Here is an 18,408-nt window from a genome sequence, read left to right as displayed (position 1 = left end):
ACTCATCAATCCAATCTCAACTTCATGCTATCATTCTTAAATTCAACTAATATGCTTATATACGAATCTGCATCGACAAATCAAACAATACTCAAGCGCTCGGCTTGACTTCAACCAATTCAACGTACATACTATACTAGTTGGCACGACACATCTATCCATCAATTATGATTCCGTCTACTATCAACAATAGATTAAGGGTGATCAACTCCTCAATTCGTCAATAGACAGCCGACAACCATAACAGTGGCATAAATCATCATAACCCAACGACAATATTGTACTTCAACTTGTGCCCAAATTCCGTAAGCATAATGCTCTGCCAATTCTCTAAGGCCTACCAACGTCTTCTTAGTTTCCTCAATTCCAACCTCGCCAATGATACAAAAACATTCAAAATCCAATACATATTCTTATACATGCTCGTAGCACAACACAATTATCAATTAAACATCCTTCTAACATCGGGAATTACTACTACATCAAGTACAATTCGATTCGGTTCGCTCCAATTGCAACTTTCATCCAAGTTAAGAATTTCAAAAATTCTAACCAACCAATCGTCTTTCTTTTATTCTCAGAACCTTTATAATCCACCTAATTTCACACATGGCCTCATTCAATTCACAACTTAACAGTATTATCGCGGTCTCTCTTGAATTTGTTCTTCTCTCAACATTACCATCTCATAACATCGTCACTATATTCATTCTCATTCAACATAAATTGCATCTCCATGCATTTTCCGATACCTTCGCATTCTTACAAATACCAACGTTTCATTCCTTATCAATATTTTACATTCTTCTTCACCTTTTCAATTTTCAGCAAGAATCACCCAACTTCAAACACAATTATCTCTTCCAATACAGACTTCTCAAGCATAAAATTATATTCCAAAATGAAGGGAATTTTGTGTAGATTCCAGAACTTCAAGAATCTTCCAAACCCGAGTTACGAGTAAAAAGTTATCATCCTTGCAATGGGGCTGGTTCAGAATTTCCGTATGCCGAATTTTCCAAAAAGTCAGCATCAGACCCAAATATTAAAACGTACTTTTCTCCCTCTTCACAAACCTCCTGAAGGCAAATCTTATATGCAACCTATAGGGAATTTCGTAAGCTTTCCAAAAAGTCCAGAGTCGCTTCAATCAAAATCACGAGTAAAACATTATGGCCCTTTTACTCACAGCTGCTCTATAATTGCAAAATTCAGAATTGGAGATTGATGAACATAATTTCCATCTCTCTCTCTCTTGCTTCCAAGATCTACCAACATCCTTTCTTTTCATCCAACTACTTAAATCCCCCGACTTTAATCCAACTATACTCAAGACATACCATCTACCGAATTAATCCATCAACTATCATTTCCATTGGAATAATTCCTCATTCTCAATCAATTCACCATCCATAATCTACGCACATCTCAAACTCGGCTGTTACGAATTCATGAATCCATACTCTCGCCGGTTCGCAACAACATCGCTTCAATAACGTTTGCACTGTTACAATCAACATCACCTTGAACCAACTTCTACATACTAACAACACGTCCGGGAGACAAGCCTCTCCCCCACTTATTTCAAACCAACACCTGCAGACAACGACTAGAACTAACAAACAAGTACCGACAGTGTTTCACACACATGTCAAGTACTAAGGGACAATTAACATTAGACAACATTGGTCGGACAGACCGATCTGCTCTGATACCACTTGTAACACCCCACTTTCCCATTTTATAAAAATACGGTAAAATAATAAAAATTTATCAGAGTTCACAAACACAAGTGGAATGTCATATCATTTCAAACCAAACAGAATATGAAGCCTCAATTACTTCATCTATTCATTTCTCATTAATCAATAAAAACAGCAAAAATAACAAATAAAATCGTGGTCCTCAAATATTTGAATAAAAAACAGATACGTAACAAAATTCAATTAAAAATTACAAATATACCCACATATAAGTTTTTTTTATTAATTTTTAATTAACTAATTTAATCATCAAATCAAATGTATGTTTTACTTATAAATTTAATTTATAAATTCAATTTAAAAACATAATTAAAAAGAGAAAAGGGGTGATGCACTCACAATGTAAAATATTTTTACACTGTCAACCAATCACCACCCATGTATCCAATTAAACCATTTTTTTATTTAAAAAAAACTTAATGACATGGCACCTTTATGATTTTCTATTGGATGATAGTGTAAAATTATTTTACACTGTCAGTGCACTACCTTTTAACTCAATTAAAAATATATTTACAATTTCAATATATTAAAAAATAAAATGCCGTGAGCGCGTAAAACTGTATAAAAGCAAAATATAGCCGTTACACATTCGTTCGTTCGTTCATTCTACACAGCGAGTGTTGCTTCGTTGTTTCTGAAGAAAAACCAAAACCCTCAAAGAAAAAAGCGAAATGGGGAAGACGAAGATGTCAGATTCATCAAAATCCGATTACGAAGCTCTCAGAAACGCTCGCTTGTCAGAGAACAAGGCTAGGTTGGAATCTCTGGGAATTTTGAATTCAGTTTCCAAGCTTCGACAAATTTCTACTCCAACTAAAAAAGAGCGTCCATATACCAAAAGGGTTTACGGTCTCACTCCCCTCCGCCGATCTCAGCGAATCAAGGGTGTCACCGAAGGTACCACCACCGCGGCCGCGGCTCTTGATAATCTTCCGCCACGAAGATCTTGCCGTTTGACGAGTAGTTTCAGCTACGCTGTTACCCCGAAACGAGGTAGAAAAATAAACACTATTTTTATTTGATTTTGTTTTGACTATTTTTATTTGATTTGTATTCCGTGAAGTATAATGATGCATTGTAACTACTAACTACAGATTTAGGTGAAGAAGAGAACAGGCCTGCTAATGCACCTTTTATTGAACTAAATTCGAAGGATGTAGAGCATTTTCTTTCAGCAGAGAATTCTGCAAGGCGCTGCAACAGCAAGGGTAGAGGCAGTATCTACAATCCAGTATTGGGAATATGCTGCCACTTTTGCAGGTCCATATTCGCTTGCCGTTTTACTGATATGTTTCATAACTGATTTGTGTGTGCGTACGTTAGTAATGACAAGAATACAATAATGCGAAATATCAATGCAGGCAAAAGAAATTGTGCGGGGAAGAAGATTGCAAAAGATGTGGGGATTGTGATGTGAACGAACCTTGTTTAGGTACGAATTGAGTGATGTCTTATTTTGCATTCTTTGCACGGATTTTTGCTGCTCTAATTTATTCTCTGCATATTCAAAACAGGAAAGACTGATTGTTCAGTGTGTCACTCGAGCCAGGGTGTATTTTGTAGAGCCTGTCTCAAGGTTCGGTATGGTGAAGGTACAAACAGTCATGCACAAATATGATACACCTGAAAATTATAAATAGTGCTTAATGAAATGCCTCAAATTGATAGTTTGAAACTGTTCACCGTGTTTCTGCTGTAGAAATAGAAGAAGTGAGAGAGAACAAGGAATGGATGTGTCCACATTGCACAGAAGAGAAAGGAATAAACCCTTACTGGATATGTAACAGGTAGAAAGAAAGAATATTCAAGTTCAGCAACTACTTGTTCTTTTTAGATACTATCAATATACACAATATACATTTCCTAAAGTTCTGATCTGATTCAAGATGCTGTGTGTATTTTTTTACCTTAATTGATTTCTAGTTCAATATGCCTGAGGAAACGAAAGATGCCGCCAACTGGGATCGCAATACACCAAGGTTAGTCTCTCTAAGTTTGTTTCGATTGACTTATTATATCATGTACATTGTTCTTACTTGTTTTCTTTGATTGACTGAAATGAAGCTCGGGAAATGGGATATGAATCAGTTGCGCATCTACTAATGGAAAAACTTAAAGGTGGAAACTAGCCGAAAAGAGAAGAGAATGACATTTTCGAACAGCTTGTAACTTGTAGTTATTTTCTAATTTCTTATAATTTGCTAGTTAACATTGAAGCTCAAATTAGATTTGTCTTGTCCATTTATTTTCTTTATCAGGAACAATTTTCATTGATGTATTTGTTGTAATCAGTGTTGGATCCATCTCTGTCTTACATTTTTATTAGAAGAAAAAACAAAAGGAGTACATGAAAAATGAGATCAGGGTTATTTTTTGGATACATGATATATTATGGCTACAACATGTACTCAAGTTGTCTTCATCACGATCTACAAAGAAATATGAATTTTTACATTTTCAGTCTTTAAAAGGAAGTGCTGAATCTTCTGTTTTTGTAGCATTTGAAATCAAAGAAATTCTCAAAGACTACAATTGGAGGACTAAATTGACTACTCTTGTACCAACCAAACTTAAATTTAGCTTGAAAACCCAAATAATTGACCCATAATCAAAATAAATGAAAAGTTACATTTTTGAGGAAGGTGGTACTAGTTTGTTTTCTACCTAGAATAAAAAATTATTGGGAAATGAAATATGTTCAACAACTTCACTGAATCAGAATCTATCTAAAATATATTATCAATAACATTTTATTCGATCCTGTTTCTGGTCCAGTACATGTATTTCTCATCATGAATTAGACTCAATAAATGTTGTATTTCAGTTAATGAGTCTCTTTTGTCTTTGCCTTATACACATGTGTAATGCTCGCCAGATTTTATAGGTCTCTCTTTCAAAGAAGCAACTATGTATTTGAGAACTATATTGTATTTTGTCATGGCATTCTAAAACTGTCTTTCATTATGTTTAAAACGCCCTAATATGTCATGACCATATAAATTCTTAGCTAGTTCGTGATTGTAAATTCCATACATAACCGTCACCTTCCAACCGCTATCACTTGACACAGTTCTCAATATTAATGGACATCTAATTTTTATACTAAAAGTGTCTTGAGAGAAATTATTCTTACTTTCCTTCTCTCTTACATCCATAATCCATTTATCTTTTCTCACTCTAATCTCATTTGTGGTATTATAATGAATAGTAACAACAATAATGTTGAATGTAGTATAGGGCAAGCAACAAAAAAGATTTGGAAATATTGATCCAGGAATTATCGTCCACAGAGATGGAGAGATGCCATTCAATAGTTTCTATGATTTCGAGCTTGGGTTTAAATGAGCAAAAAGTAAACAAAGATATAGACAGGAAAAGAATAAACACATTCTTAGAAGAGAAATAACTTATCAGGAATGTAAATATATTCACTCTTCACAAACATACACTTACCAACCCGTTATACTCAACCTACGATACTCATCTATGTTATCACGTATCTCTCACATAAGCGTCCATCTCTGGAGCACAAACGAGATCATCTCACAACTAAGGTTATCTCTAACGCAAAGTCACGAGAACATCTGTGTTCTCGCGTCGGCGATCTCTCGCGCGCTGCTCAAACACGAAAGCATTACGTACAGATACCCACAGTGAATGCTAGCTCTAAATCTATCTCTAGAGTTCAGAACCAACAGATTATCATCCTAGATAAAGATTCAAGAAGTTTATCTCTAAAGCACCCCAAATCCCCAGCATAGAGCAAAAATCCAGGATAATATCAACACAGATTTGTAAAGCAAGTTAAACATAACATTATAATCGGTAAATATACATAAGATTCAAGTAAATATACAAACAAACCCAACCAAAGAGAAATACACAAAGAAGAAGAGAAATGAATCAAAAATCTCCCGGTTTGTCAGCTCCGTTCGACGCTCATCCACCCCCGATCATCCTTATGCAACCTCCGAAGTTGTTTTCTAAGCTAATTTTGATCTAAGAATGAAAATGATGGAGTTGGGACTCAAAAATACCCAACCCATAACCTAAAAATGTGGTTTTTGCCCCTTTTAACGAGATGCTGTCTTAGCAGGTCCGCTTAGCGGACCCCCTCCGCTCAGCGGACTCAAAATTGCATCCAGACTCTGATTTTCTCCGCTGGAGCTCCGCTCAGCGGACCCCCTCCGCTCAGCGGACTCACAGCAAAAGTGAAATCTTGTTTTCGCCATAAGTTGAGAACCGTAACTCCGAATTACGCCCGGTTCGAAGCGTTGGAAAGCTTATTCAATGATCTATCCAATAATGAATGAATGGAAACCAAATTGAAGATTTTGATCATCCTTATTTTGAGTCTTTGGAAGTCCGCTTGATGGTGGCTAAGCGGGCTTGCACCAAAACTGCGAAATCGAAGCCGTGCCTTTGACACTTTATTCCTCAAGGCTCCAATAAGCATGAATACCTATAAAAACAAAGGAAAAACTATCAAATGGTATAAAAGTATATGAAAATACAATTATTCACAAAGTATACGTATTTATACACAAAACGAGGAATTATTCAAACGGTATTAACAAAAGTATCGATAAGTGCCACTATTTACATACACAAAATAAGTACATTTTGGCACTTATCAAACTCTCCCCAACTTGAAACTTTGTTTGTCCTCAAACAATGTCAAATAAATCAAAGAATTGAAAGTAATAAACCAAAGAATTGTGAATCAACAAGTTTAGAAAAACCAAAAACAAATGTATGGCTCAATATAAAAACGTATAAACAAAGTAAATACTTACCACTATACTACAACGACAACATATAAATGAAACTAATCCTAAGTACAAAAATCATGCAAAACATTCTAAACCAATACATGCTATCTCATGAATCACACCTAGCAAAATTTCATCAATGGATGAAGAACACACAAAGGTGAGGGACTTTTAACACTCATCCAACAATCTTGCAAACAAAAGATTAAATTATGCATTCATCCAAAAATCACATTGAAGATACAAAAGCAAGAATCACAAGGACTTTTCAAGGTTGTAATGTGGCTTGGTTAACAAACAAGGGATATGTCCTAAGGCTAATCGAAACAAAAACTTGCCTAAACCTAAGGGAGTGATCAATCCACCAAAGATTCAAACAACAAAATCTCGATTAAACTTCTTCCTTAACCACAAGTTTCTCAAACCAATCACAATACTTATTATCACAATTATTCACTTCTCTTTTCTTTTTCTTTTTCAAAACTTTTTTGCTTTTTTCTTTCTTTTTCTTTTCTTTTCACTTTTTTTTCTTCTTTTTCTTTCTTTTCAACCTCATAGCAACAACCAAATAAGTACACAACCATTTCTCTCCCCAACTTGAATTCAACCACACCATCATATGAATACTCCCTACTTCTAAGGCAAGGTAAAAATTCATACAAAAAATCATGTTTGAGGGTTCAAGAAAACAAAGAATCAATCATCCATGCAAAAATGACAACTAAACACTCAAAGATAAGCATTTAGCAAAAACAACATGGACATTGACAAAAAGCTAAAAAGGGTTAACAAATGATCACACACTCACAAGGTGAATTGACTATTTGGTTATGGTGGTTGTGCTCAAAATGAAACAAAATGCCTTGATCCTTTTCATGCTTTCATAAAATCAACATAAACAAAAGATTAAGCATAATAAAATCCAGTTAAAACAAAGATTGTGGCCTCCAGCATATGTAAACAATGGAAAGCTTCCTCACATTTATGGTTTGGGAACTAAAGTGATTCAATCAATAAGCAAGTAATGCAAAAGAATGAATGGTATGGTAATTGTACAAATGAAAAGTTTCCTTAACATGTTATGCTATAGAAAGCGATAAATGAGTACCTTGAATGATACAACTTCAAAAACGATATCCTACCATACATCCGCAAGTTGAAACACAAGCTTTGGAAAATCACCTCAAAAATCTTCGAATCATCGAACCAAAATTTGAGTACAAACAACCAATAAAAGAATTAGAAAAATAAAACTAGTATCTATAACTACTTAGCCTTGGTTGGGAAAAGGAGTGAACCAAGTGGAATGGGAACCCCACTGGTACAGAGCAGAAAAACAAAATTCTGCTATGCTCGCTTAGCGGAGCTGAGCTTGCTTAGCGGGCACATCAGAACTCAGAAAAATCAGAATTGCACCAGCTGTTCCAATCACACACCACTTCACCTAAATTCCTCTTAAACATAAAAATAAACAAAACTTTACAACCGTTGGGGTGCCTCCCAACAAGCGCTTGTTTTACGTCGTTAGCTCGACGCCTTCATTGTTTCGGTGTTCGGATAGTAGCTTCCTCTCGTCATGCCATGGTGACGTCTCACCGCACAAGCCTAAAGAAAGTGTCCTAACCAAAGCACTCAACAGACGTTACGGGTACAAATATATACAACAATTATACAAACATAAAAGAAAACGCAAGTATACAATTATGTACACAAACCAACACATATGCACAAGTATGGAACACAAACAACTATTATCATACAAAAAGAGAAAAGTTAGTGAATGTTGGATTCACAAGTTGAAAAGTGAAGATTTGTTATTAAAGAGCTCATCCGAGATCAACATGTTTCACCAACATTCACCAATAAAAGTATACTTATATGTAACATATACAAGTAAACTTATATGGAGAACATAACAAGTAATCATGTAGAAGTAAATATATATACAAGAGAAACTATACAATATATACGATATATACAAAGCTCAAGACCACGGAAACTATTGTGATGCAATCACAACCATCCCCGGCAACGGCGCCATTTTGTTGAATGCAGTATAGGGCAAGCAACAAAAAAGATTTGGAAATATTGATCCAGGAATTATCGTCCACAGAGATGGAGAGATGCCATTCAATAGTTTCTATGATTTCGAGCTTGGGTTTGAATGAGCAAAAAGTAAACAAAGATATAGACAGGAAAAGAATAAACACATTCTTAGAAGAGAAATAACTTATCAGGAATGTAAATATATTCACTCTTCACAAACATACACTTACCAACCCGTTATACTCAACCTACGATACTCATCTATGTTATCACGTATCTCTCACATAAGCGTCCACCTCTGGAGCACAAACGAGATCATCTCACAACTAAGGTTATCTCTAACGCAAAGTCACGAGAACATCCGTGTTCTCGCGTCGGCGATCTCTCGCGCGCTGCTCAAACACGAAAGCATTACGTACAGATACCCACAGTGAATGCTAGCTCTAAATCTATCTCTAGAGTTCAGAACCAACAAATTATCATCCTAGATAAGGATTCAAGAAGTTTATCTCTAAAGCACCCCAAATCCCCAGCATAGAGCAAAAATCCAGGATAATATCAACACAGATTTGTAAAGCAAGTTAAACATAACATTATAATCGGTAAATATACATAAGATTCAAGTAAATATACAAACAAACCCAACCAAAGAGAAATACACAAAGAAGAAGAGAAATGAACCGAAAATCTCCCGGTTTGTCAGCTCCGTTCGACGCTCAATCCACCCCCGATCATCCTTATGCAACCTCCGAAGTTGTTTTCTAAGCTAATTTTGATCTAAGAATGAAAATGATGGAGTTGGGACTCAAAATACCCAACCCATAACCTAAAAATGTGGTTTTTGCCCCTTTTAACGAGCTGCTGTCTTAGCAGGTCCGCTTAGCGGACCCCCTCCGCTCAGCGGACTCAAAATTGCATCCAGACTCTGATTTTCTCCGCTGGAGCTCCGCTCAGCGGACCCCCTCCGCTCCGCGGACTCATAGCAAAAGTGAAATCTTGTTTTCGCCATAAGTTGAGAACCGTAACTCCGAATTGCGCCCGGTTCGAAGCGTTGGAAAGCTTATTCAATGCTCTATCCAATAATGAATGAATGGAAACCAAATTGAAGATTTTGATCATCCTTATTTTGAGTCTTTGGAATTCCGCTTGATGGTGGCTAAGCGGGCTTGCACCAAAACTGCGAAATCGAAGCCGTGCCTTTGACACTTTATTCCTCAAGGCTCCAATAAGCATGAATACCTATAAAAACAAAGGAAAAACTATCAAATGGTATAAAAGTATATGAAAATACAATTATCACAAAGTATACGTATTTATACACAAAACGAAGAATTATTCAAACGGTATTAACAAAAGTATCGATAAGTGCCACTATTTACATACACAAAATAAGTACATTTTGGCACTTATCAAATAACGCCATGTTATTTACCAATGGAGTGTGTCCATGTTAACACGTTAGTCCGGGAGAGAAATATTTGTCATTTACCACATACAATGAATGAAATATTTATGCTAGAGATATCAAAAGTCTATTAAATTTTGCTCTAGTTAAAAACAAAACATGCAAGTAAAACATACATTGTCAGTAGTGAAGAACTGTGTAAAATATGTAGAGAAACCATCCATCGTAGGAGTGCGCACAAAGAAAAGCATCATAAACTGAACTAATGTATATTTCAGACTAGGCTAAAAATTTGATATACCAAAATTTTAAAAAAAATTTAGTGTACCAAAATTTCCAAAAATGTCTAAAAATTTCATACTTTTAGGATATTCGAGAATTTTGTTACTTATCAGACTTTCTGATATAACGGATAAATGTGATGAGTATTTAAAAATACGATAAAAACACATAAGATTTTTAAATATATGGTAAAATGAAAATTTTTAACTAATTTCAAAAAATGTTATATTAGATTTTTGGCTACAACGATTAGAAATTTCAAAATTATAATTTCAATAAAAATGAATTATTTTGATCAATTATAATTTTGAGATAGGTAAATAATGAGAAGACATTTTGATTAATACGAAAAAATTAAAGGGTGTTAGATATAATCGAAGGGTGGCAGAACAAAATCTCTTGTTAAATTTCTGATGTTTTTTTTAACAGGTTGTAGGCTTTCTATTATCAATGTCAGTCTGGATTTTTGAAAGTTTTTTCGGGCCAAACTTAAAAAGCTCAAAAAAATAGGGAATCTCTTAAGCCACCCCTATATGGTAAAAAACACCTCTGAAAACCCCAAAATATCATTCAGAAGTGCATATCCGAACACACTTTTTTTTTATATTTTCAAGATGTTTCGAATATGCACATCCTAAATCACCTTTTTCAAACGTTTTATTATTTAAACGTTGGATTTAAAATGACAAAGGTATTTTCATATATGCATATTCGAAAATACTCTTGCTATACATTGTTACCATTATTACTATTTCATTCATTTTCTTTCACTCCATAACAAAACCCTCTCAAAAACTTCAACCATTTTCAATCAATTTTTCGTCTCCAAATCAAGTTTCAAGTGGTTGATCATAGCAAAGAGAGCATCAAAGCTGCAATTTAAGGTAAAGTCTCCTCATTTCATCTTTCATTTCCTTGCATTGGTGCTGATTTGTGGAAGAAGAAAATTGCGTCACTTCGGATATGCACTTCCGAATTCAACCAAACTTTTTTTGGATGTGTATTTCCGAAAAAATGTCTGCTATAGAACTCAGAAACTTGTTTTAATAGAATTTATGTTTTTTGTCGTGTTAGGTATGGTGCACCCCCGACAACATTCCTAAAGATGGTGTAAAGGTTCCATAGAAGGTCAACAAAGATGCTAAGTCGAATGAAGTGCATGACGATGTTAAAACGATTGTTGTCACGATAGATGTTCAACAATAATTTACAAATAAAATGAATTTCACCTCTCCTCAACATTTTCTTGAATGGGTCCGAATTGAAGCTAGCAAACTTGGGTTGGGCGTTGTGATAGCAAGGTCCGACAATCAGAAATGACTCAAACCTAACATCACCTTACTTTTGTCTACTTCAGCAGCGGTTACACGATGCCGCTTCAATTTAGGTTCTCGCACGACACCCCGTTCACCGAGCTAATTCCGATACTGAACTCTCTCTTGCAATATCTAAAAAATCGGAAGGTGGACAAACTTGAGTATTGTCCGCCTTCACTTGACAGTGAAGGAAAAGTAAAGTTCACCCCATTTGAGCTTAAGAACGACAACGATTTCAAGGTTATGTGAACAACTTTTCAACAATATTCTTCAAAGAGTCCGATTGAGTTGAATGCGAAGCTTCAAAGATCGGGAGAATATGTTATCAAAATGTTGCGACATCCTCAACTATCCCTTTAAAACAATATGTAACGTTAAATTTTTGTTGAACTATCTATGTAATTTCGATAATTTATAATAAATCTATGCTTTGTTACTTTGGTTTTAAAGATTTTGTTTCCACTGTCCCATACATGTTTTTCGGATATGCACATCCGAAGTCACCCTTTCTTGAAAAAAAATGTCTTCGGAAGTGTACATGCAAAAGTTTTTTTTCTTGAAGAAAAAAAAAGTTTCTTCGGATGTGCACATCCGAACGCACATTTTCTTAATAAAAATGTGTCTTCGAAAGTGCACATGCGAATTCACCATTTTTTTCAATAAAAGGTGCGTTCGGATGTGCACATCGGAAGTTAGAGATATTTTGATATTTTCGTCAGAGGTCTTTAAGACATATGGGTGTATTAAGATATTCCCAAGGTCTTAAGGGTGTGCTCCTCTCAAGATCTCGAGTTCGAATCCTACTAGGTGCTAACAATCCTAGTGTTGGGCCAAACCATACGACTTTAAACAGTGTCCCCGCTGATGGACACTAAAATTGTTCTCTTGAATTAGTCAGTCGCAAGACTGAATACTAAAATTAAAAAAAAAAAAAACCGAGAATATAGAACTAAAAAATTACAACTCAAATTGAACTACTATGTAAAAGCAAAATATAGCCGTTCTACACAGTGAGTGTTTCTAGGTTGTTTTTGAAGAAAACGAAAAGCATCATAGAGGAGAAGATGAAGATTTCAGATTCATCAAAATCCGGTTACGAAGCTCTCAGAAACGCTCGCATATCAGAGAACAAGGCTAGGTTTGAATCTCTGGGTATTTTGAATTCAGTTTCCGAGCTTCGACAAATTTCTACCAAAAAGAAACGTCCCTGGGTCAAAAAGGATTACAGTCTCAATCCCCTCCGCCGCTCTCAGCGAATCAAGGCTGTCGCTGACGGTACCACCAACAATCTTCCGCCGCGAAAATACGGTAGCAAAATAAGCACTGTTTTTATTGAATTTCGGTCCTAATTAGCATCATATTAGTCTTTAAATTATGATTTAATTTGTATTTTATCGGATTTGCCGCGATAGCAACTTTGCACGCGGCGAGAACAAGAGACTTGCTAATGCACCTTTTATCGAACTGAATCCAGAGGATGCTGAGCATTTTCTTCCTGAAGAGAGTCGTGCACGGCGCTGCCGTAACAAGCGTAGAGGCAGTGTCCTCAGTTCAATCTTGGGGATAAGCTGCCACTTTTGCAGGTCCATTCATATTCTATAGCATTCTTTATGATAACATGTGTGTGCACGCGTGCGTGTGTCTAAGTTGTATTTGGATAAATAATGATAACAATGCGAAACATAAATGCAGGCAAAAGAAATTATGCGGGGAAGACGATTGTAAAAGATGTGGGAATTGTGATGTGAATGAACCTTGTCTAGGTAAGATTTGAGTAATGTCTTATTTTGCATTATTTGCATATTACTGATTCACTGCATAATCGAAACAGGAAACACTGATTGCTCAGTGTGTCACTCTACCCGCGGTGTCTTTTGTAGAGACTGTCTCAAGGTTCGGTATGGTGAAGGTAAAAACAAACAGTCATCATGCACAAATATGATACACCTGAAAATTATAAATAGTGCTTAATGAAATGCCTCAAATTCATTGTTTGAAATTGTTCACTGTTTTTCTGCTGTAGAATTAGAGGAGGTGAGAGAGAACAAGGAATGGACGTGTCCACATTGCATTGAAGAGAAAGGAATAAACCCTTACTAGATACGTAACAGGTAGAAAGAACTGTTGAAGTTCAGCATCTAATTTAGCGTGATACTAAGAATATACATTTAGTTCTGATCTGATTCAAAATGATGTCTCCATTTTTTTTTACCTTAATTGATTTCTAGTGCACCATGCCTGAGGAAACGAAAGATGCCGCCAACTGGGCTTGCAATAGTCAAAGGTTAGTCTTTCTACTGTCACAACTTCCTGAGTTTGTTTCGATTGACTTATTCGATAAGTACTTGTTTTTCTTTATAAAATCTTGTTGTGATTGCGATTGCTGCTATTATCATGTACATTTTTCTTACTTGTTTTCTTTGATTGACTGAAATGAAGCCCGGAAAATGGATATGAATCAGTAGCACATCAACTAATGGAAAAACTTAAAGGTGGAAACTAGCCGAAAAGAGAAGAGAATGACATTTTGGAACAGCTTGTAACTTGTAGTTAACATTGAAGCTCAAATTAGATTTGTCTTGTTCATTTATTTTCCTTATGAGGAACAATTTTTATTGATGTATTTGTTGTAATCAGTGTTGGATCCATCTCTGTCTTACATTGTAATCAGTATCTGGTATAGTAATGAATCTGATCTGATATAAATGTTATGTTCTTGGAAAAATCTTGAGTTGACTAATTCTGCTGTTTTTATACCATTTGAAATCAATGAAACTCTCAAACGACGACACTGCATAATCGGAGGACTAAATCGACTACTCTTGTACCAACCAAACTTAAATTTAGCTTGGAAATCCAAATCAACAGCTAAATCATTGTAAATCCCTACACGCGTCTCATCGTTATACTCGTCAAGTTGTATTCTTATGGCCTTGGACGAACGGCGATAAACCTACGTAACCAAAATGCTTATCTTCGCCTATAATACACTGACATTGTTGTTCAGGTTTCTGAATGTGATGTTGACATTGAATTTGTAATGTAAGGTGTTGTTGCTTGTGTATTTTGCTTAAGCTTTGCTAGGAGATTTCCTTTGAAATAAAAATGGAGTAGAGAAGCATTGACTTTTGAAGCTTAGTGGTGTAGAACTCTTTCATGAGGTGCTGCTGACTTTATGATATTAGAAATTTTGGGAATGACTTGGTAAAATATAATATACTTTCTGAGGAGCTTAATGTTGTCCCACGCACATGTGTGTGTATAATTTCATGAAAATTTTACAACTCGTACCATAGAAATAAAAATTAACAAAATTAATCAAGATAACAATACGAAATAAAACTAAGTCTAAATTTCTGTCAAGATACACTTTTTCAACATTTCGACATCTATACAAATTTTGATATACAAAGCATTTCGACAATAACAGACACTATCAAATTACATGACACAAAGAATTGCATTCTCAACTATCCTTACACTATAGTAGTTGCATAGAAATTAATCAATTATTTAGTTTTTTTGACTTTTCAAAATAAATGTGTCAATGTCAAACATTCCTCTTGCTTTAAACATACATAGGTGACATATCGATTCCTTTTTTGTTGAACGTACACAAACACATTACCTTTCTTATTTTCTCACATTCTCAGTATTTTGATTAGTGTGCGAATTCTTATTCAACAAGTCACCAAAATTGAAATTTAATATTAATATAAAACTCAATGTCAATCCTCTCAACAAGTCACCAAAATTGAAATTACTAGAAAACTCAATGTCAATCCTCCGCATACACTGAATCTCATTGATTAGAATTATACATACATGTGGTATATATAAGCTTTCATGGTAAGATACAAAACTTGTCAGTTACTATTATTTTTAAGATATGCCATATACAAGATAGAATTCTCAATAACTAACAACCAAAAACAAACAATATCATTTCGTAAAAATAAACACATAGTATACTTGTATTTATATTCAAATAACATATATGGAACAAACATAATTTTTTTATATACATATAATATAAATGTAATTAAAACATTGTAGATTGAATGTAATTAAAGTGAAAAAAAAAAAAAACAGTATACAAATTCAAATTGTTATAATTATTCATTATACACATATCAAGCTCCTGCATCTGCATCACGGTCTGTGAAGAAAGAAGCACTGCTACATCTTCTCTCAGTAAAAGAAAATGTTGTTGATGATGACGATAAGTTACCCTTGGAAGTAGAAATCAAAGGAACTCTCAACCGACGACACTGCACAACCGGTGTATTAAACCGTCCACTCTTATAAAAGCTTCCAAACTTAGCTCTAATTTTAATATCAAAATCAACAGCCAAATCATTGTAAATCCCAACACGCGTCTCTTCGTTATACTCATCAAGTTGTTTACGTCCGAGTTTGATCTTAGTATTTCCATTAAACACAATCGGTCCGAGAAATGTTGTATTCTTGTGTCCTTGGTCGAACGGTGTCAAACTCACATAACCAAAAGCATTGTCTTTATACCAAGCAATCGCGGTGATTCTTCGATAATAGACTATGATATTGTTGTTAGGGTTTCGCGCGGTAACGTTGAGTTTGAAATTGTAGTATAATGTATTGTTGTTGTCTGTGAGGTTGAAGTTGGTGAGAGTTGCGTCGGTTACGTGGAATTTCACGCTCGAGGGGGAGATTATTATCCAAAAAATAATTGAGAGAAGAGCGAAAAAGAAGATGATGGTGTAGATTGTGCAAAAGAGGCACATAAAGGTTCCACACCAACCAGGTTTACAAGACATATTAACGAGGTTTGAGTTATTTTGTGATGATGTGTTTGGTTGTTGATGAATATATGGTACAAAGTTGTGTGTTTATAAAGGATGGAAATTGATGAATTTTGAGGTACAGTGTGTTGCTTTAGATTTTCTACGTGGTTTCGTTGTAATTATACTAGAGAAAAAACAAAGTTGTATATGTATTTTATTTTATATTTTCATTTCATTTCATGGTTGACCAAAAACTATAATGATAAAAAAGAATAACACCAAGAATATATTTTGATTTAGCTTTTCTAGGAAACTACTTTTGAAATAGCTACATTGAACATAGAGGCATTGACATTTGAAGCCATTGATTTAGAATTCTTCAATGGCTTTAGTAATAAGGGTATAATGAGGATGCATCTAATGTGGTTTGAATATGAAATATAATATACACATCTAATGCTGTCAAACTAAGTAGAATGATATATTTCTTTTTATGCGGCTTTGAAACTCTTCTGTTTTCATTTTACAAGTTGAAACTTTGGAAGCTGATATGGATGTTATGTGTTCTTTTTTTCTTGCTCTCACTAGTAAAACTAAAAGTTCCCCATTTCTAAAAATGTAATTCTAGATTTCACAAATTGTTTTAAAGTACATTTTTGAACTAATGAAAGTTAGTGATTTTTAAAGTGTTACAATATGGTTATGTGGGTTTTTCATGTCACTAAAAATTTATGTGGTTTTGATGAGGATAAAAAAATAAAGGTAAAGTAATCATGAGTATCAAGAATCAAGAATAAGAATTAAGTCTATAAAAATGTGAACCCCCAAGAGTTAGCTTAACGGTGGAGGCTTGAGTCTTGAGATTATGCTCCTCTTAAGGTCCTGAGTTCGAATTCGGCTAGGTGCTATCAATCCTTGTGTTGGGTCAGTCCATAGCCAGATACCAAAATTTCCAAAAAAAAGTCTATAAAAATGTGAAGCGAATAAATTTGTGTCTCAGTGTAATATTATTTGTTTAGAATCAATACTATGTAAATAAGTGTGAGTATGCACTAAACGAAATACACACATATTTAAAATGATTTTATTAAATTTATTTTCTTCAAAAAAAGAATAAAGGGTTAAATATATTTTTGGTATTTTTAAATATTTTTAATTCTACTTTTAGTTCCTTAAATTTTTTTTAAAAAAATTAGTTCTTTTAAAATTTTACGTCCACACTTTTAGTCTATACTGTCTATTTAGTATAACGGAAGCTGAAGTGGCACTCCATGTCGCTTAAAATTAATATCATAATTGACTGCAGAAAAACACATTAGATTGTGGGGGGGGGGGGGGGGGTTTATAGGATTAGTTATACTTCTCTCTCTATGTTATGTGTGCTCCACCCTCTCTCTGCTATGTGTGCTTCGCCCTCTCTCTAGAAGGGGCTAGGGTTTGGAGTTTTGTTTCCGATGGCTGGTGAGTCGTCCCGGTAGGGTGGCGCGTAGGAGGTGGCTAAGAGAAGGATCTTCAAGGCTGCAGTTCCCCGATGGGATGTTTTTACATGGGGAGGTGGTACCAAAAGGAACAAGAACGCTGACCTTACATCCATCTTCTTTTCTGAATTTCCAGATTCGTACTCAACAAAGTTGTTTTTCGAGGTGTTTGGGTGCATAGGGAAGGTGGTGGAGGTGGCTATTTCACCAAGGAAGAACAAATTTGCGAGGAAGTTTGGGTTTGTTAGGTTTGAGGAAGTGGAGGAATGTTGGTTGCTGGCGATTCGTTGTGATAATGTGATGATTTTAGGGAAGAGAATCCATGCTAATTTACCGAGATTTGAGCGAACTCGTTTAGGAAAGGAGGGAAAGAATGGGTCCTAATTGTTTCAGGGGCACGAGAGAAGTTTTCAGCAAATAGGACTTAAGGTTGACGCTGCTCATGCTGTTAAGGATAGGAGATATAACAAGTCGTATACTGAAGTGTTGAATGAAGGGGATGGTTTGGGAAGCGTAAAGGAGGTTCAAAGTCTAGTGTTATGTTACACTTCAAGACTAGAAGATAGGAGTAGGTTGGAAA

At 35.0% G+C, this 18,408-nt stretch overlaps 3 protein-coding genes across 3 annotated transcripts; 2 read left to right on the top strand and 1 right to left on the bottom strand.

Annotated features, from left to right (window-relative positions):
- Positions 1 to 2,371: 2,371 nt before the first annotated feature.
- LOC131598782 (uncharacterized) lies at positions 2,372 to 4,240 on the top strand. Its single transcript, XM_058871353.1, has 7 exons — positions 2,372 to 2,759; positions 2,861 to 3,026; positions 3,128 to 3,198; positions 3,281 to 3,358; positions 3,466 to 3,553; positions 3,690 to 3,745; positions 3,831 to 4,240. Exons 1-7 carry the CDS (start codon positions 2,438 to 2,440, stop codon positions 3,893 to 3,895), a joined length of 846 nt encoding a protein of 281 aa, XP_058727336.1. The 5' UTR covers positions 2,372 to 2,437; the 3' UTR covers positions 3,896 to 4,240.
- Positions 4,241 to 12,580: 8,340 nt separating this feature from the next.
- LOC131598781 (uncharacterized) lies at positions 12,581 to 13,874 on the top strand. The gene is made up of 6 exons (XM_058871352.1): positions 12,581 to 12,895; positions 13,062 to 13,170; positions 13,280 to 13,350; positions 13,419 to 13,496; positions 13,611 to 13,698; positions 13,816 to 13,874. The coding sequence occupies exons 1-5, from the start codon at positions 12,652 to 12,654 to the stop codon at positions 13,685 to 13,687; spliced, it is 579 nt and encodes a 192-aa protein (XP_058727335.1). The 5' UTR covers positions 12,581 to 12,651; the 3' UTR covers positions 13,688 to 13,698; positions 13,816 to 13,874.
- A 1,681-nt stretch (positions 13,875 to 15,555) lies between these two features.
- LOC131598780 (NDR1/HIN1-like protein 10) lies at positions 15,556 to 16,502 on the bottom strand. Its single transcript, XM_058871351.1, has one exon. It carries the CDS (start codon positions 16,381 to 16,383, stop codon positions 15,721 to 15,723), a length of 663 nt encoding a protein of 220 aa, XP_058727334.1. The 5' UTR covers positions 16,384 to 16,502; the 3' UTR covers positions 15,556 to 15,720.
- Positions 16,503 to 18,408: the final 1,906 nt, after the last annotated feature.

Source organism: Vicia villosa, linkage group LG4, assembly GCF_029867415.1.
Source record: "Vicia villosa cultivar HV-30 ecotype Madison, WI linkage group LG4, Vvil1.0, whole genome shotgun sequence".
Classification (NCBI taxonomy): domain Eukaryota; kingdom Viridiplantae; phylum Streptophyta; class Magnoliopsida; order Fabales; family Fabaceae; genus Vicia; species Vicia villosa.
The sequence above is the reverse complement of the archived record's forward strand: the minus strand, read 5'-3'. Positions and strand labels throughout refer to the sequence as shown.